Source organism: Crocodylus porosus, unplaced genomic scaffold (genome assembly GCF_001723895.1).
Source record: "Crocodylus porosus isolate Cpor-Errol unplaced genomic scaffold, CroPor_comp1, whole genome shotgun sequence".
NCBI classification, from domain to species: Eukaryota; Metazoa; Chordata; order Crocodylia; family Crocodylidae; genus Crocodylus; species Crocodylus porosus.
Genome location: NW_017728926.1, coordinates 5,052,864 through 5,071,600, shown reverse-complemented (window position 1 = coordinate 5,071,600; position 18,737 = coordinate 5,052,864). Strand labels below are relative to the sequence as shown.

Sequence of the window (18,737 nt, the reverse complement as noted above, 5' to 3'; positions counted from 1 at the left end):
AGAGACCAGGGCTGTGGGCCACAGTAGAAAGCCCAGCATCTGTGTAACATGTTTGGTTTGAAGGGGTTCTCGCATGTTACTCACACGTGCAATTTTATTTAATTAGTTGTTGGTAATTTTTCACATTGGGCATATGCTCAGCTCATAGATAGTTCTGATGGGCCCATGATATAATTTAAAAATAAGCAATTAGTATTTAGATGCCAACATTTGAGTGTCACTGCAGGAAATACTGTATGTTTCCACATTAGGAAATCAGAGATCGGGATATGGGCACTCCAGTGCCTGCCTCGAGCAGAGTTGAAAGTCAGGGACAGCCAGGGTGCAGAGACTGAGGTGAGATCTGGAACAGTTGACCTACACGGGAATCAGGGCATGGAAAGGAAGCAGAAGGGTGAAGGTCACCAAAGGGCGAGGCTGATCAAAGCGTCTGGGCAGGGAGGACCAAGGACAGGACTTGAAGGCAAGACGTAGGCTTAGCAGGGCAGCTCAGACTCTAAATGAAATGTGCTGAAGAATTGCCACTTGCCAGCAGCCTGTTCAACCCTCTTATGACTAACTGTGGAAGAAGGATGTTCAGACAGAAACAGGGTTCTAGCTAAGCTCATTTCCAGCATGCTGTGGGCATAATTATACAAATAAGCTGGCTCCCTGTAATTCACTGTGCTGTGCCTTTGGTTCAGTGGCAGCCTTTTTGTGGGTCTTTTTCGCTTACCCAGTTTCATCTGCTTCCACCCTTTGTTCCCTCACACTCAGCCTTCCGTTCACTTCTGTATTTGCCTGGATATGCTCTGTGTCCTGAAAGACACTACTTCACAGTCAGGGCGGCTAGGAGCAGGAACCAACTTCCAAGGGAAGTGGTGCTGGCTCCTACCCTGGGGGTCTTCTAGAGGAGGCTTGACGATTACCTAGCTGGGGTCATTTGAGCCCATTTTCTCTCCTGCCCAGGGCAGGGGGTCAGATTAGAAGATCTGCAAGTCCCTTCCAGCCCTGCATCCATGAATCTACGAGCCAATCCCAAGGTTTTGCTTTGAGAGTTTTCCGTTCCAATAGCATATGGTGGTCCAGGCACTTCACTAGCCATTTGTTTTTCCCACCTTGAAATCAGACAGGTTTTTGAATTTGTCACTTGAAAAATCAGGTATCATAGGTTTGTCTTTGCACTATAAGTCCCATGATTACCAAGGATTAATAGGCCACATTCTATTTCAATTACATTTACAGAAGCTGTGTGTTCCAATCCTGACATGTTAATTGATGGGATATACATTTATTTCTCTTAATTTAGGATTAACAAGGATGGAATAGACTTATTATGATGTAACTGCTACTAATCTACAATAAATATAGTTTAAGGGGAACCATTATTGTGTTCCTCCACATCTAATAACTGTCTTATTAAGGCTGATATTTGGGAATAATAATTTAATGTTTTACCCAAGTTTCTGTTAAAGCTTCTGTCTTCTTGCCAAATGTAAAACCTATATTTATTGCTGTAAATGAATTTTGGAAGTAATGTCAGTTTGGCTTCAGTATAGTTGGAGGCCTGTGAATACCAATTTATTATGCTTCATTTAAATAATGTATATTGCAGTGCACAGTAGCCAATACACTAGAGCTAATGTGGCAGAAATTATGGAGACCCATGATAACTCAGTTTTCATTTCCTAGTAACATTCCTGGCAAAGGCTGAAATTTATTTTATGCTAAATTTTAGCCCTTGGGGAAGAAGGATATTTTTTTGGAAAACACTTTAGTGATAGTTTGTGATAAAATTCTGATGCTGTGACTCTGGTTTACTGGAAACTTATCCGGGGTTATTCCACTGGCTTCAGCTGAGTCAAGGTATTATGCATCAGCAGTAAAAGTATCAGACTATACACTGACTCATAACTTTTATGAATACATTTATGCAAATTGAAAAGGATCTGGCCCATAGTTAGGAATCTTTCTTCCTCATAAAGGACCAGTCAAATGCCATATTGTAAATAGTTACAACTCCTTTGGAGCATGCCCAGTTGGTGTCTGCTCATTCAAAGCTCAGTCAGACTTTGCACCATCACAGCTGCACTTTCTCCTTATGCATGAGGACTGACAGCAGCTGCTGCGGAGACAGTTTCAACAATCGCATTTGTAAACATCAGATGGGATCATAACCAACAGAATCCCTCTCAAAGTTGTGATCAAGATTATCCCCAAATCCTGCAAAGGTGCTGCCTACCTAGGAGGAGAGAGGCACATTAGCAGCTCTGTTCCCATCCAGGGTGCTTTGCAGGACTACTTTATATATGCTGGTTGCAGTGAATAATCAGCTGATCATGAGCTTGTAGTACAACACTGGTTAAAAGGACTAATGCAATCGTTTAGTGTATGAAGTGAGGACTGTTGCATAGAAGTCAAAGTCCTGTCCTAAGCCTAGAAGCCATTGGGGTAACACAATTAAAATGCACCAATTTCTGTAGGCAATGGCACACAAAGGACAGATGTAGCTAGCATCATGTCTACTTGCCTTTGACTCTGTACCCTGAGTGAATAGGGACCCATTTACAACTACTGTTGACTGGAGTAGCTTTTAGCTGCAGTATTGGGAAAATTCAGTGGCTGGAAGTTGACAACAATTCAAATAAGAAATAAGGTGTGCTTTCTAATAGCAGTTATTCACCGAGACTAGAATTGTGGTTAATTCCAAAACTTGCAGTGGATTTGTTATCACTGGACATTCTTGAGTAAAAAAATGGGATGTTTTTCTAAACTGCATTTTGAAACTGGGCACTGCATTTTAAAGAAGGATGCAGACAAAATAGGATTCAAAAGCAAGCAATGAAGATGATAAAGGGGTTGGAAAACGAGCCATATGAGGAGAAGTTGCAGGAACTACTTGTGTTTAGTTTGGAAAAGAGAAGATGGTGGAGGGGGGATCATGATAGCAGTTTTCAGATATTTGAAAGGCTGCCATGAAGAAGATGGAGAAATAGTGTTCTCTCTTGACATGAGAAGAGACAAAGTACAGTAAAGTAGATACAGCTTAACTCGCATAAAAAACCTCCTCACTGTAGGAACAGTAGGGCAAAGGAACAAGCAGTCTAGCTAGAGATGTGAAAGCTTCATTGGAGGTTTTCAACAAAAGGCTGGATAAGTATCTGTCTGTTAGGAACGGAAAATCCTGCAGCTCTGCAGAGGTTTGGACCAAACGAGCATTGAAGGCCCTTCCAACCTATGAGACTGTGATTCCAAATTATAGTTCAACCACTATTATTGGACTGAAAACAGAAATTAATTCAGGGAAGTTCTAGGGCCTGTACTACACAGATGATCAGGCTGGATGATCACAATAGCCCCTTCTGGCCATAAAATCTATGAATCAGGTACTTGATTACTAATATAGCAGACTGTCTTGATTTCCGTAAGAATGGGAGGTAGTTGGCTAACATTGTATTTTCCGTAACCTAGTTGCGTTCCACTCCTCACCCCCATCCCTCTAACGCTAGTCCCTCACTCGGGTGCTCTGTATTTCCCTTCTGGCTTTGTCATCTTTTTTGGTTCAGGATTCTTAACATCTACTAATACAATTCAATCTGCTTAACATAGTAGACCCACTTGGCAAGGGCCACCAGCTGATTTAGTGCAAGTTTTAGAGGAAGAATATTGAGGCTGGCATGACTAAGTGGAACTCATGAAGATTTACATTTTTATGACTATATCCTGGAGTTTTTTTCCCCTAGATACATCCCTACTCCCAGTATTTTGTTTTTTTCTTCCTTTTTTTTTTTTTTTTTTAGGCCTCCCTAAAGAAGGTTTTGGAATGATCATCACAGTCATGAACCTATAACCTGAAATCACTGAAAAACCAAAATAAAGCATTTCAGGTTTCCTTACAAGTAAATAACATACAATTGTGTAGCATATTTCTAAGTCGTAAAAAACTGATGTTCTTGGCAGAGCCATCCAGCAACCTAGAAGAGAGTGATTGGAAACACTTCTACTGTAATTGAAGCCTGGTTAGCAGTCATTGTAGGCCTATGTTTGGATTGCAAACTACAGTGGTACTTTTACAAATTACCCTTCTCTGGATTGTTGTGTTTACTGAAAAATAGATCTCCTCCATTCATGCTTAAAGGAGGTGTTTGTGGGGTGAAAGGATGCCTTTTTTGGGAGGGAATGAGAGTGGAAACCTTTATAGAAAGCCTAGTTTTTCCTTGCCATTCCACTTCAAGGGTGAGGAAGATTGGTCATTTGGTGAAGGCAATAAACAGTCTGCTTAACATAGTAGACCCACTTGGCAAGGGCCACCAGCTGATTTAGTGCAAGTTTTAGAGGAAGAATTTCAGTTTGTTTCCCAGCTCTGCAACAGCTGTCCTATGTGAACTCAGGCATGTTACTTAATTTCCCTGCACCTCGGTTCCCCATCTGTAACATGGTATGAGGATCCCTTGCCTCGTGCCTGTTCAGGCTGTCAGCTTTCTGAGACCACAGCTTTCTCTTACTATGTACCAGAGGCTGTACAGACTGAATGGCACTACAGTAATACCATATAAATAATAATCAAATCCTGTAGCAAGCCTCATACACATCAGATGTGCACTCTGTCTATAGCAGCACAGTAAAGCAACTCAAGGCTATTTTTTTTTCGCTGCAAGAGGTTTGCTTCGTCTGACTTCTGGAGCAGGCTGGTCAAAAATCCCACTTTCTGAGGGAAATCCTGAAGAAAAAGATTCCATTTGGAATGAAAAGCATGCATTTCAAAAGTTCCTGCTGCTGGGGAAACCAGGGTGTGGGGAACTGGGGTTCATTTCCGAATGACTAAAATAAAAATGTCAAAAAGACATTGAGCAGGAGAGCTGGTACTCTGAGGCTTTCTACCTAGCCACAGCTTCAAACATTTCCTGGTCTGACAGAGATCTTGGAAACCATTAAGTTTTCCACATTCCCAGCTCTGCGGTGTGAAGCTGGAGCCAGGGCTTCTTACTCCTGCAGCAGAACCCCAGCCACTCCTGCCATCAGTACCAGGAGCCCCAGAGCTCCCGGGACTCTAGGCAGTCCGCAGGGCAAAGCTACGCTAGAGCTGCAAATGCTGGAAGGCCCTTTCTTCCCAGTAGTCTTGCAGATGAACTGTCGGGAGACGAGGCGGTTTGTCACGGGCACGCAGAGTTCTGCTGGAGGTTCGTCCAGACCGACGTGTTTCCATGCCCCGTGTCCGTTTCAGTGAATCGGCATTTCCCGACGCAGATCTGTTTTGTTGGAAAATTCTCAGCTCTCTCTCATTCTGGGTCCCAGTGTCTTAGCCATCCTCAACACCTGATGGAGTAGGCTTCAAATCCTCACTTTCTTTTTTTTTTTTTTTTCTTCAGGGGGTGAAGCGAGGAGGCATTTAGCTTTTAGAAGCGAAAATCAAACATGAAAATTGATGCTTGCGGCTATGGCTTTAATGACGGCATGTCCTTGTAATTATCTCAAGTGTAATAATTTGTGCTTGCTAAAATAACAACACTAATTTCCTAATTGTTCTGTAAGAATGAAGCCTCAACACTCTTGCAGGATTAAGGATGTTTGTTGTTTAAAAGAAACAAAACAAAACCCAACAAAAAAACACAACTCCATCCCATTTTCCAGTCTGATTTGGCCCAGTCATTCAAAGCGCTGAGTACCTTCTACTTTATTTGTAAACATTTTGAGGCAAGGGTGCTAAGCCCTCACTAGCTTGGACACATTGTTTGTAACTGGACACAGTTACCAATTCTGACTAATAATGCTAATTGCTCCTACTTACAATTTTACCTTTATTCTGCATACATCCCATTTAAATGTTTTATGTGGGTGTTTTTGTAACCTAAACAACTTAAGAACTTTAGGCACAAGGGGAACAGCTGCAGTTCTGCTGTTGCTTTTGTGAAAAGATCACACAAATCAATTAAAAAAAGAAACCGCCAGGCCACTTAAATACTAATAATCGCTGTTCTGAATGCTGCTAAATTAAAGAAGTGTTTTAGCCACATGACTTTTAAAGGTTTTGGTTTCCTCAGAAAGAACGGTTTTCAGTAGTTCTTGAATTGATCTGTTTCTAACCAGATTATGAAATGATGCATGGAATAATATCAGTTCCAGAAAAATATACAACTTTTCCATAGCTTTCTGTTTCAGTGTAGTAGCTTCAAACCACACCCCTGTCCTATGGAGTTTTGTGAAACAATATATGTACTGTGGTTGGGAAGGCAACTTAAAATGTCCGCTGCTTAAGCATATATGATACATTACTCTTAATACAATATTGTAAACTAGTGATGCTATAGTTCTGCTTGAGAAGGAACATTCATTGCCAAGTGCCAAGCCACATATAAAGAAGGAGACATAATTTGAAGGTCAAGTTGGCCACAGATTTTATTAAATAACCCATTGAACCAAATCTAAAACTAGTCAGGCAGCTCTTGCCAAACTTGAACCACAGGTGCTGATGACTATATTACTCCTGAAACCTGTAGACTGTCTTAGGCCCCGTCCCATGTCCTGGGACAGAGCTTCTTAGGTGGTAATGTGCTGTCCATACTCTAGGACTGACTTCTACTGATGCTCTCCACAAGCTATAATGATGTTGCGGGATGTTCGTGGAGAAGTGCTGTTGTTCATTCATTGTCACCATGAACTGACAGATTCTTCTCACCTCAGCCCTGTAGCTGGGGGCAGGTGAGGCTGTTCAGTTGAAAGGCTGCTCATGAGAGATGTTCACAAAGTGCAAATAAGACATTTAGTAGCTCTGTTGTGCAAGCACTTCCTGCCATACTGTCAATGAGTGGAAGGAAGCACCTATGCTTCCTGGTATGGAGGTGTGACTTATTTCATGGCCCACAAAGGAAAGAGAGAGCTCCGTTCGATGACTTAATTTTTGTGCATGTGAAATCTCAACCAAAATTTTGCTTTTTTGTGGCTTGTGGCCTTTGATGTAAAGTATATTGAGCCGCTTAGAGAAATGAACAATTGAAGGCAGCCCTAGTTCCTTGTCTGTTTTCCTCCAGTCTCATTTCCTCAATGGAGGTTGTCTGTAATGACTTCCCTGAGGCAATGCAGCATGATAGGCCTGGTTACTAGCCCCGATTCCTGCTGTCTCATATACTGCACAGCCAGTATCTCTATGTCCTTTTTTTCTGGCTCACTATTGCCTTTTATTCCTTTTAAAATACAACTTCCATTCTGAGGTGTGAAACTTTGTGACACTCAGTACTCTTCAAACCAACAGACATCTTAAGCAATAACTTGGACCCAAAGAATTAGCCAAGGAAGGGGGAGCCTTATATCATTATCATTAGCTGTGCATTATTTTAGACGTAGACCCAAACTTGAGCCCTTCTTCTTCAGGTTATGGAGGAGGCATGGAAATACCTCAAAATCAACAAGGGTAACTGTGAGTCTGAAGTCTGGAGCTCAGGATCATCATTCTTCTTGCACCGTTTCTTAGCACGTCCTCAGCATTTTGATATTTCTTGTTTAGGGCAAGGGAGATCACTAATTGTTCACCTCAGGATGACAGGTTGTTTTGTTCTGTTGTTTTCTCTGTAGGTGATAGCGAGATTGTAAATAATATGTACGAGACCGATCCCGATCTCCTGGCTGGTGAGAGTGCAGAGGAGGAAACAGAGGACAGTATTATGTCCCCCATCCCTGTCGGCCCTCCATCACCTTTTCCCACCAGCGAGGACTTCACCCCCAAGGAGGGCTCACCTTATGAAGCTCCTGTCTACATTCCTGATGACATTCCAATACCAGCAGATTTTGAACTCAGAGAATCCTCGATTCCAGGGGCAGGGCTAGGGATCTGGGCCAAAAAGAAGATTGAAGCTGGGGAAAGATTTGGACCTTATACGACAGTGCAAAGGAACACGCTAAAGGAAACAAACTTTGGATGGGAGGTAAGCAAGCTGAATATGATTGATCACACTCATTTGTCTTGTACAAACTGTTTAATAAGCTAGACTGAGTCCTGACTGGCCTGGGGATAGGAGTGTATGGGAAGGAGTGACTTTACTAATGTTATGTTTCCCTGGCTTATCTTGCAAAACAGTTTGCATGCACTATTTAAAGAAAAAAGCATCCAAAATCCTGTAGGTCTTCCTCTGGGGTACAAATACTGCTCTAGCACTATTTTAGTACGGTTGGCCTTACTGAAGTTGGACCATTTCTTAAAATACGTATTCTTGCAATTTTCAAGTTGTGTTTCAGAACTTGCTGCCACAACAGAACAAGTAAGATTAATTGCACTATACATTTGCAGATAGCAAAATATTTCAATATTCCACCCTAGATATTCAGTCTGTGTTTGCGTTGCCAGACCTTACAAGCTGTTCAACGAAAATAGCTTGCTAACATCCTTGAAGCAGGCATTCTGGAGCTCACTATCCTGTGACCATGGTAAAGAGGCACAAAAAGACATGGGGCGGGGTTTCCTCTGGAACAGAACAAGGAGTTTTTTTAGAAAATGGAAAACAGTGTTGAACCCCACTGGGAGTCTATCCTTAGACTCTTCCCAAGCCTCCCCCATTTGTATATTCCTACATGCTCCGACACGTTCTGATTCAAATGCATCAGAGCAGACTCAAGTAATTAAGTTTGCTCCAGCGTGCTGCAGTGTCTCGTGTATTTAGCGTCCCCGTGTTTCAAAATGGCAGCTGGGGCACTTTAAAGCTGGTCGAACAAGCTTTAGTTAAAGCGCCACCACTGCCATTTTGAAACACGGGGCCCTGAATACATGAGCCACTGCAGGCATTTTAATTAGAGCAACTCCTGAGAGCTGCTCTAATTAAAATGCCCCTGCCCCCCACCCCGGAGCATGTGTATGGGAGTCCAAAGTATCCTTCCCCACCATTAAATGGGGAATCCATTTAGAACTGAATCTGAAGGCCAGATCTTCAGATAGCATGAACTGGTGTCAGTCTATTGCTTTCAGCCGTTTCACATTCTCCAGAGAGTTGGCACAGCATCTGTCACTTCATGCTTACACATATCTAATGAGGTTTAAGAAACTGGGTTCGAGAAGAGAAACTGTGGAATTCCTTTTAAACTGTATTGCCCGTGATTTAGTCATGTTTGTTATCTGTGCGCTGCTGGAAACAACAGTAACATCCCAATAAGCTTTCTCATGTGGAAAAAAAAGAGGCAGGTATAGTCTGTATGATTTAAACCAGCACAAGGCAATAGAACAACAATTAATATCATGTTGCTCTGAAATTCTCTGGCATACTTCGTTTCACTACATCGATGCAGACAGCTCATTCTAAGGGAAGCTTAGCTACTGGATATCTTTACTTGTGCCTGAATCTCTTTCACTTACGAATGTATTAGAGCACAGATCGTCTATTTAAGAACCATTTAAGTGTCTTCAGTGCAGGATGGTGTAACAGTCACAGACCCATGAAATCTAACTTGGTTAGACTTTTCTTTTTCTCCAGTAAGTTATAACTGGGGAGAATTATTTCAGAATGTTACATTAGCTCAAACACATATTGGCAGCTTTGCAGAAACTTTCATGATTTTCAGTAGTGTTAAAACAAAAATACCTGAAGTTCTGTTAACCCCAGTAGCTAGGAGACCCTTGGGGAGATGCTCTCCAGAAAGGTTTTCAGTATTTCTTGGTTTTGGTCAGGTTAGTAACTGGATAGCACAAGAGTCACCTTTCTCTTGGTATTTCTTCTTCCTGTCCTGGCTGAAATTCAGCGCAAACACATGATGTAGTTACTTTACAGGTTTTATGTTGTTCACACACACAGTCCCAAAACCTTAGAAAAGTTTTTATAAACTCACCTCTACAATCAGAAACCAGCCAGTGAAAAATCACCAAAAATAGCATTCGTTTGTAGCAGCTTTCCTCATGTCTGAAACAATTCACTTTGTATTAGCAAGGACCTACTTACTCCATGACTTACAGGGATGGATAAATTGTCATTTTTTTCCTTGAATATCTTTGTGCGTAGGATTTTACTCATGTGAGTGGTCACAAACACAATGAATAATAAGAGCGATCTGAAACTATTTGTGTGAGGAAATGAAAGTTGTCTTGAAATTAAATGGATCTTGAGGCATATAATATCAAATGACACTAATCCTCACTAGCAATAAGAATTTTATACATTATTAAAGAAACCTAAACGGGAGTTATTTGAAAAGCTGCTGATATGCCATAATTTTTTTTGTCCAAGTTCATAAATAACAAAGAATTGTCAAAAAGAAGAAAGGTCAGATTTAATTTAAACTAAGTTTATGCTCAGCTCTTCTCGTAGTTATACTTCTAAAATGTATTGATTCTGTAGACTTTACAGTTACATTCTGTGAAGCCCAGAGAAATGTGCCCAGCTGCAACAGATGTGTTTGCTTACTTTTTAAAATACGTCTAAAGTGTATAAAAGAGCTGAAGGTACTCGCTGCGAAAACAAAATTCAACTATATTTTGCCTTCCCTCTGCAATAGGAAGTTTCTGAGGTGCTAGAATCAGGGCTTGGTTGAATGAATGAATGAGTCAGATCTCCCTATCATAATTTTTTTTTTTTTTTTAAGAGAAAAGGAAAGACATGTGAAAAGAGAACTCACAGCTTAACTTTTCCGGATATGTAATGGAGGTGCCTCGTAGGTTCATCCTGGAGTTAGCTTTTTCTGTTGTGCACTTCAGAATGTGTTGAATGTTGGGTCAACATTGCTTTCAAAGTGTGCTTGTGGAAAAGGAGTTTTTCATCCGTTAGAGCATTGGAAATATTTGGCCATTTCAGGGAGGGTGTGGGTACAGAGAAGCTGTGGAATCGCACAAAATACTGTTCACATGTTAAATATTCTTTTATGAGCAATATGGTAATACCTTGTGGAACGAAGGAAAACATTCCTCAAGGAATATGCCGTCTAAATGGTTCTTAGGCCACAAAAAGGAAGTGCCTTTAACAGAGAAGTTAATCCTCCCGTTTTTTTCCAAAACTGTTACATTCGGAATTAGGTTTTATTCAGGTCTGTCCTCCTTAGGCTGTGCACAGACATCATTTTTAAAGTGTGTAAAAAAATGTGAGTGCATCGTGGGGAAGGGCTTGTTGCACACAAGTACATATCAGCTGTTCTGATTTAGCTGCTACGTCTGTCTGCTGCGATAGCAGTGTAAGAGGCCCAAGAACTACTGTAGCCCTACTTCATTCAGGGTTGAAGTTATACCAGTTTTGCTCCATCTTACACCATAACAGGAGCATACAGACATAACAGCTATAGTGGAACATCTTACGCAGGTATAATTTAATGCCAGTGTAACTGTTACCGTGTCCACACCTTTGGAACACTTGGTAGATAAAACACTATCTTTTTGGCTCACAAGTCTTGGAAATTGGAAGAAATTTGAATACTGGAAAACTTTTTCTTTGACCTTGAGGTAACTTTGTTTTTGTCTCCTATGTTATTCTGATAAAGGCTTTTGTTTACTTTCATATTTTTAAGTAATGTTGCATATCTCCATTACTCACCAAATGCCAGGCCCGATACAGGCCATATCTATTATCTGCCATATATGTTGACTTTGTGATACTATTTATTTTTGTGGTGTACGTGAGTGAATTTCCCTTCTCTATGGTATTCCTCGCATTGCTGCGGCATTCTTTTGTTCCCTGGCTGACAGGTACATTTCATGCCAGAAAGTTAGAAGTATTTGTCCTCACTCCAACGTCCTCAAACACTGTCTTAGATCCACCCTGACGCTATCTTGTTTGACCTTGGTAGTACAGACACCAATCACCTACTTTTTGGGCTCCTCCCCGTTTTGTTCTGGGTCATTTTCCAATCACTTCTAAGCAGTTTTAAACTTGTCTTTAGAAATCTGCGTTGTGTCACGCCACCTAGACGTGCCACATAGGAGATGGTTTTGTATCTTTTCTGTGTTCTAAACTGGAATCCACGTTTTGAACAGTGCTTCTGCCTACATTAGTTAGTTAAGGTGGCTTAACTCTGGATGCTGACAAGAAACGTCCTCTTTTGGTTTTGCTTAGTATCCTCTGTATTAAAGACTATTGATTATTTAGCCATGTGTTTCCATCCCCTCTCAATGAAAGTCATTGCAGGGAACAGCAGACATGACAAAAATATGATCAGTGGATCTTTGAAAACTCCAGAACTAAACGCGTGTGTCTACATGCTCTTTCTTACTATAACTGTGGTTATCATGGTAGTAATGTGCTAGTAGATAATGATTGTAGTTCTAGTTCTGTACTTCTCTATCAGCAGGTACTCTTCTTCTGTTCAACATTATTTTGTTAAATAGTTCTACATAACCTGTTCTTTCAATCCGCCTTGTCTTCTCATGCATTTTAAGGGGTATCCTATCACAGGGCTACTTACTTGTTGCTATTTATTGCTGGCTACATGAATGATTTGTTCTGCAATATCAAATATATTTCATTAGTGTTTTTATTTCACACAGGATAATTTTGGCATCCACCATTTCATTCTTCAGTTTGATAACTTCATGGATGAAATTCTTGCACTAAAACTTTTCAGTCTAGGAAATCTACTGGCATGGGCTCCCCCTGCCTTCTCCCCCAGGGTGGACTAGTCTGTTCAGGTCAAGAATGAAAGATCAGCTTTCAGATTTTAGGCTTGGATATGAATATTAAAATGAAACTAAAAAGTCAACTGAACCTCTTCAAACTTTAGAGGCAGCTCGGTGCTGCTTGAGGTAGGGGCCAGTTTTATTTCATATGCTTCATCCATGCCTGGCACCAATGTTAAACATCTAGCTCCAGGAGGAAAAAAAAGAATGCCATTTACTGAAACTTTCAGCTTACTCATTATTTCCTCTAAGTAGCCTGAAACATCAGGTAGGGAATACATAAGGATGGGTCTGACCTTGAAGCAGAAAAAGATGCATAATTGTTTATTATTGACATTTTCCTCTTTAGCAGGATGGGAAGAATCAGGTCTGAATAGGGTGAAAATCCCCCGCTTTATCTGCTTCATTTCTTTAACCACATTGTGTCTTTACACATTTTTTTTCTCAAATATTTGCTTTCCAGAATGTATTTTTAAACAAATTCTTTAATTTAAACCACACCTGTTATTCATATGCCTTTTTTTTCCTAGCATGGAATGACAGTGAATGACTCACGCTCATTTCATAAGAATATATGAGATGTGTCTGGCTGCTTATTCTCCCCCCTGCCCGAGATGATTCAGTAAATGCTTATATAGGACTGTGTGTGCTCTATGTTTTCTCTCTGAAGTCAATTCCCTGAAACCACGGTGCTGGTCACATTTGTCTATTTATTTTTTTAAAGAAGAGGACACAGCACAAATTTAAAAGCCTTTGATTATTTAGTGTGATGCAAGTGCGCTTCTGTTTAGCTGCTTTGGTCCTATTACTCCCTTGCCTGCTGACACAGACCACACCAGACACAATGCCCCAAATAAATCACAACATGTTTTCACTTTATTCCCCCTGGGGCCTTAAAAAAAAAAAAGCCAGCACAATGATTTTGATCATTTTGTTGAGTAAATAATGACATTTATCATTGTGCAGTTTATTCTGCTAATTAAAAATGGCTGGGAGAGACTCCTAGAGGGAGCAATTGAATGTAAGGGGACTTGGGAGTAATATTTAGATATGCTACTAACTCATTTTGTTTCACAGAATAGAGTAGGTCAAACAGAATGATCAGTTCCTTTGTTTTTCCTTTTTATTTTGTGTTTTAACAAGTGAAGCTCTATTAAATCAAAGAAAGTGATTCTTCTTCCACCTGGATTTTAGGTTTTGTGAATTTTTCTTTTCTGTGAATAACCCTCCCCACTGCCCTGTGCCGTGTATTAGTTCAGTTTTTAAAGGTGGGATAGAAAGCATCCTATTAAAATAAGTGATTGGCGTTGATAAATTAACAGTAATAAGCAGTTAAGTCACAGCAAGAGTTCTTGGCTTGAAAGCCCCAGGATCATATCCAGGCCAATAGTGAACTCTGCTTGAATATCTGAGTTACTTTATGGTGTCAGTTACACATAATAGTTCAACCTCTTTGCTCCCATAGGAGAGAATATTTAAACATTATGGGGTTCTTTGGGGCGGGGGGGTTGGGTTTTTTTTGAGAAATCATGACATACGCACACTAAGGAAGAATGTGCTTCAGAGAACTGGCTCTGAGAACTGAAAAAAGAATCGTATCATACTTCCTTGGGGCTTAAACAAAATTAAATAAAGTGGGAAGAGACATCTGCACATATTTCCAAGAGTGAGGGTTTCTCGACCGGCTCTTAGTAGAAGAACACAGAGCTCAGATAATTTAACTTCACTTAACCTGATCCAAAATCTGCTGAAGGGCATGAGAGCCTTGAGAACACCCGGCCTTACATGCATTTATAATTCCTACTGTCCTGCTAGACAAGCAGTTTCTTTAAAATAAAATCCAACCAAGACCTGAGTCCCTAGTCTGAACTGAAGCAGAGCCCTAAAGTTTTTTTTTAGCATTCATATTCAGAATCCAAAGTGCTAATGTGCCTCATGGGAGCTGCTGTCCCTGCTGTTGCCAATTCTGCTTTACTAGAGAAGCACCAGAATAGATATCTTTCAGAAGAGCTTGTTCTCATCTGTCTGATTTCTAAGCCAACGTTGTTTCAAGCGGTATCTGATGTCTTTCCCTAAACAAATCAACCTTAAAACCTGTTTGCCCCTTCTCTTACTAAGTACATTGTGATATTTTTTTAGAATAAAAGGACAAGATGCCATTTTCTTCTAGGTTTTTTTTTCCTGTATTTTCTGATTCATTCATTTACCCCAACCTCTCCCTTTCTCTCTGGCTCTGAGAGTAATGTCAGTAGCCATTACCTCTCTTAAGGCAGGAATTTAGGAATTGCTGATTTCAGAGCTGCTTCTACTGTTCTCTCGTGGGTGGGCTGTGGCGGTCGAGTGTACACAGTCCTTCCAGAGTGGAGCATATTACCTGGACAGTGAAACTTTTCCCTTTGCAAGGGTTCCTGCATGGCTCCATACTTTCTGTTTTGCCAGCTTAACTCTGCAAAACCAGCAGTGTACAAAGCAAAGTTCTTATCATAAACAGGACATGGCGGCAATGTGGGACTTCTAAATGCTGCCATAGCCATTAATGGCTGCTAAGTAATTAAAGCTTGCCTGGAAATGATTTTCATGAGTTGCAAATCTGGCCATACATTTGCTTTGGATTTGAGCTTGATAAAATAAGTGTGCCTTTAACGAAAAAATCTGATTACAAATGAATATCTCTTGAACGTTTTTGTTTCAATGGTGTGATTGGGGAGGGGTCATGAGAATTTCTAGACTTAAAAGCCCTGGAGATTTGATTCATCTCTCAAGAAGATAAATACAATATGGACTTTAACAGTGGAAATATCTGCAACAGTGCAATATCTTTAGTCTTTTTAGATCAGAGTGGACGGTGCAGTCACCATGCCCCTTCAATCACTGGCCTCTCGGCTGAGAGTGGCATTAAAAACATGCCTAGAACCACTTTTTGTACAGTCACTTCCATGTTGCTGGGTTCTGGGACAGAAAGTAGGAAGGAAAAAATATTTGAAATCTTAAAAGTCTTTCAGAACTGGGTTCTTGAAGTTTAATGACACTAATGTGAGGTTTTCGTGTTATCAAAGGGATGCTCCCTATCTCTCATTCTGAGTCTGAAGGACGTTGATACCGTTCCCATTTTTGCCTAGGGTTAAAAATGGTGAATTAAGAAAACCTTTAGAGTGAGCCCATTTAAATCTGTGCTACTGTCTGATGCTTCCCAAAATGCCATGACACTGGGGTTAAAAGAGTGAGTCTTTTTTAGGCCCTGGAATGCCAAAAGATCCTGTGCTATCTTAGGCACTTCTCTGCAACATGGGTATATAAGGAATTAAGAGAAAAAGAGACAGAGAGAGAAGGAATGACTAAGAATACCTCACTGATATTTCTCCTTTATTTCCATAAGGGGTAATAACTCATGAGCAGTCCCCGGCAGAGGGCACTTTCTTTAAATAGAACATTCTGATTCACAAGCAGAAAAAGGAAATAAATATTTTCTTTTCGCCTTTGAGAGACATCCATGAATACCAGCTTCTGAACCAGTATTTTATCATCTACATTAAGAAGAGAGAGAAAACCAAGAATAGCTCACTTGTGACCACAGGACATGAAAAATGGCCTTGTCAGAAGTCTTGCAGGATACAGGACACTCACTGTGTCTTCATCTGGAATGGTCACTATCATATGATTCCAGGCTTTATAGTTCAACTCTCCCAGAGAGTCAGGGCTGGTGGAGCATTGGACTACCGTAGCCTTTTGTGAGGAAAATCGTCAATAAATAGGAATTACATCATGAATGTATATGGAAAGTAAGGAAGACACCTGAATCTTGTCCCATCTCAAATTCCAAAGTATGGAAGCATCACTAAGTCACTTACAATAAATTGTCCACTGTGTACAACTTCGAGTAAGTGCAGGCCACAATCACAGATTTATTCACAGTACAAGTGGGGGTTAGATTTGTGCTCACTTTAATCTAACTCCAGTAATCAAGTCTCCTTCTTTTGTTTGTAAAAACCACACCAATGTCCATGCCACTAGGTCTACTGCTGCATGCTAATTAGATAGATTAAAGCTAGTATAGGTCTAATTCCACCTTTGGTTCAACATAACCTTGGTAGTTGCACTTGGTAGTCAGGCATTTTCTTTTCTTTAGGTTCACTCAGTGTAGCTCAGTCCTAGTACCTGGATGTCACTGAGTTTTGGGTTGGGACTGGAATCTCAAAGGTCAAGCCTAAACAAAAACATCATGACTTTCATGGTACATCATTGAGAAACCTAGAGTATATAGGACCTTTAGACAATCTTTGGTTGAATCTGATTTGAGTTTCCAGATGCAAGTAACAAAGCATGTGAAAATGCAAACTAATGGCACAACTAACAAATTAGACCCCTTAGAAATAAATGGACAAATCCTAAGAGAGACAGGGCACATCTACACATGACTATTAATATGCAGCAAAAACTCCAGAGTTTATTGCTCCAGAGCTTACTGCTGCCAGGCACATGTCTGCATGTGCACCTGGGATTGCAGCACATTGCAGCTCCCCACAGGTCAACATGCTATGGAGGGGCTGGCTGGGGCATGAGGGTGCTTCAGTGCAGGGCTAGCTGGGAGGCAGCCCCCACACTGAAGCACCCTTATGCCCCAGCTGGCCTCTCCAGCATCTACACATATGCTGTTGCAGTTTTACTGAACAGCAGAATAGTACTTATATTTACAAGTGCTATCCTGCAGCAGAGTAAATTAGTTTATTCCATTTACTCCAGCCTAATAGGATGCACATGTAGATGCTGAGATGGTTAGTGAGCAGCTAATTAGTCTACTGCACAGTAACTGTCTCATGTAGACACACCCACTGAATACCAGCACTTCGGCGGTTTCCGCATCTTAGCTGTGCTCAGATTTTGGCACATTCCTTGGTTCTTATCTGGCTGCAGAAATGTAGGAAGTTTCATTTTATACTTTTTAGAAATGATCTCAACCTAGAAATGTGTAAAGATAGCTCTTCATCCTTTGGAATAGTTTGGATGTGGATCAGAGTCTGAAATTCCTAGCCACTGAATATAATTTTTAATTGTTCAACCTCTTCCCTTTTTGTTTATTTAACCCCCAGACAAGCTAGGTCCTCCACAAGACACAAAATGAGACCGTTTCTCCCCTGAAAGTTTACAACTGAGAAAAGAAAGACCTCACCGGGAAGGTCTGACAAAGAAGTAACTTGGAGCTGCATATGTTGGGTTCCTTACCTGTTTCGCACCATTTTGGCATGGCTGAAAGATGTGTGTCTTCAGAAAGGACTTCACTGCATGAACAAGATGACAGTCTAAGCTAGGGGTGGACAAAATGCGGCCCGGGGGCCGGATGTGGCCTGCCAGGCCATTCTATCCAGCCCGTGGGACCCCTAAAAAATTTTGAAAATTAATATTAATCTGCCCTGGGCTGCCTGTCATGCGGCCCTCGATGGCTTTCCAGAACTCAGTAAGTGGCCCTCTGCCCAAAATAATTGCCCAAACCTGGATTCTAAGCAGAATGGTAAGAGTGTGGGCTGGTTTTGATAACCTATTTCTGGCTTTACCTCTATTCTAGATACTTGCTTTCTTTTTTGCCCTAAATTATTCATCAGGTCCAGCCTAACTCTATATAATAGTGACCTAGCCACATTTTTGCATCTCTCTCCTCATTTCCTCCTCCTCCCTGCCCTCTCTGAGAGTGAACAGATAACAGAATCATTTTGGATACTGGGCTAAGTGGAAGACGGTTAGCTTAATCAGGTTCCAGACTGGTAATTGTGCACTGTGACCATTTAATGTGTTTACATTGATTGAAAACATGCACATTCAAGTGGGACATGTAAATAAAGGAGAGGCATCTCTCTCAGAAGGAAAGTCAATCTGTGTACACATCAGAAGGCGCACAGTGGGAGAGTGGTTAGTCAGAACTTGCCATCACTTATTGTTTTGGCCTCAGGTGTGTACAAATTTGACTTAAAAAAATTCAAGTTCCTTTGTACAGAGGACTGTTCTCACCCAAATGTTCTGTCTTGTCTGCTGCTCTTTAGCTGGGGCTAACTTGACCTGGCTTTGATGAGAATTTGCTAATTCTAAAGCAAATCGCCAATAGGTCTCTGAAGCGAAGTACTGTATGATAAATGACACCATAGCTCATAAGCACTGACCCTTGAGAAATGCCATTGTATTTAATCTGTTTTAT

The 18,737-nt window shown here is 40.9% G+C and overlaps 1 protein-coding gene across 3 annotated transcripts in view; it reads left to right on the top strand.

The window, feature by feature from the left end:
- PRDM16 (PR/SET domain 16) overlaps positions 1–18,737 on the top strand; it is a 459,646-nt gene that overhangs the window by 147,814 nt on the left and 293,095 nt on the right. For all 3 annotated transcript variants that reach the window (XM_019541250.1, XM_019541249.1, XM_019541251.1), the window contains exon 2: positions 7,549–7,898. In XM_019541250.1, the coding sequence (XP_019396795.1) occupies positions 7,549–7,898 (350 nt within the window). The remainder of the gene's footprint in view (positions 1–7,548; positions 7,899–18,737) is intronic.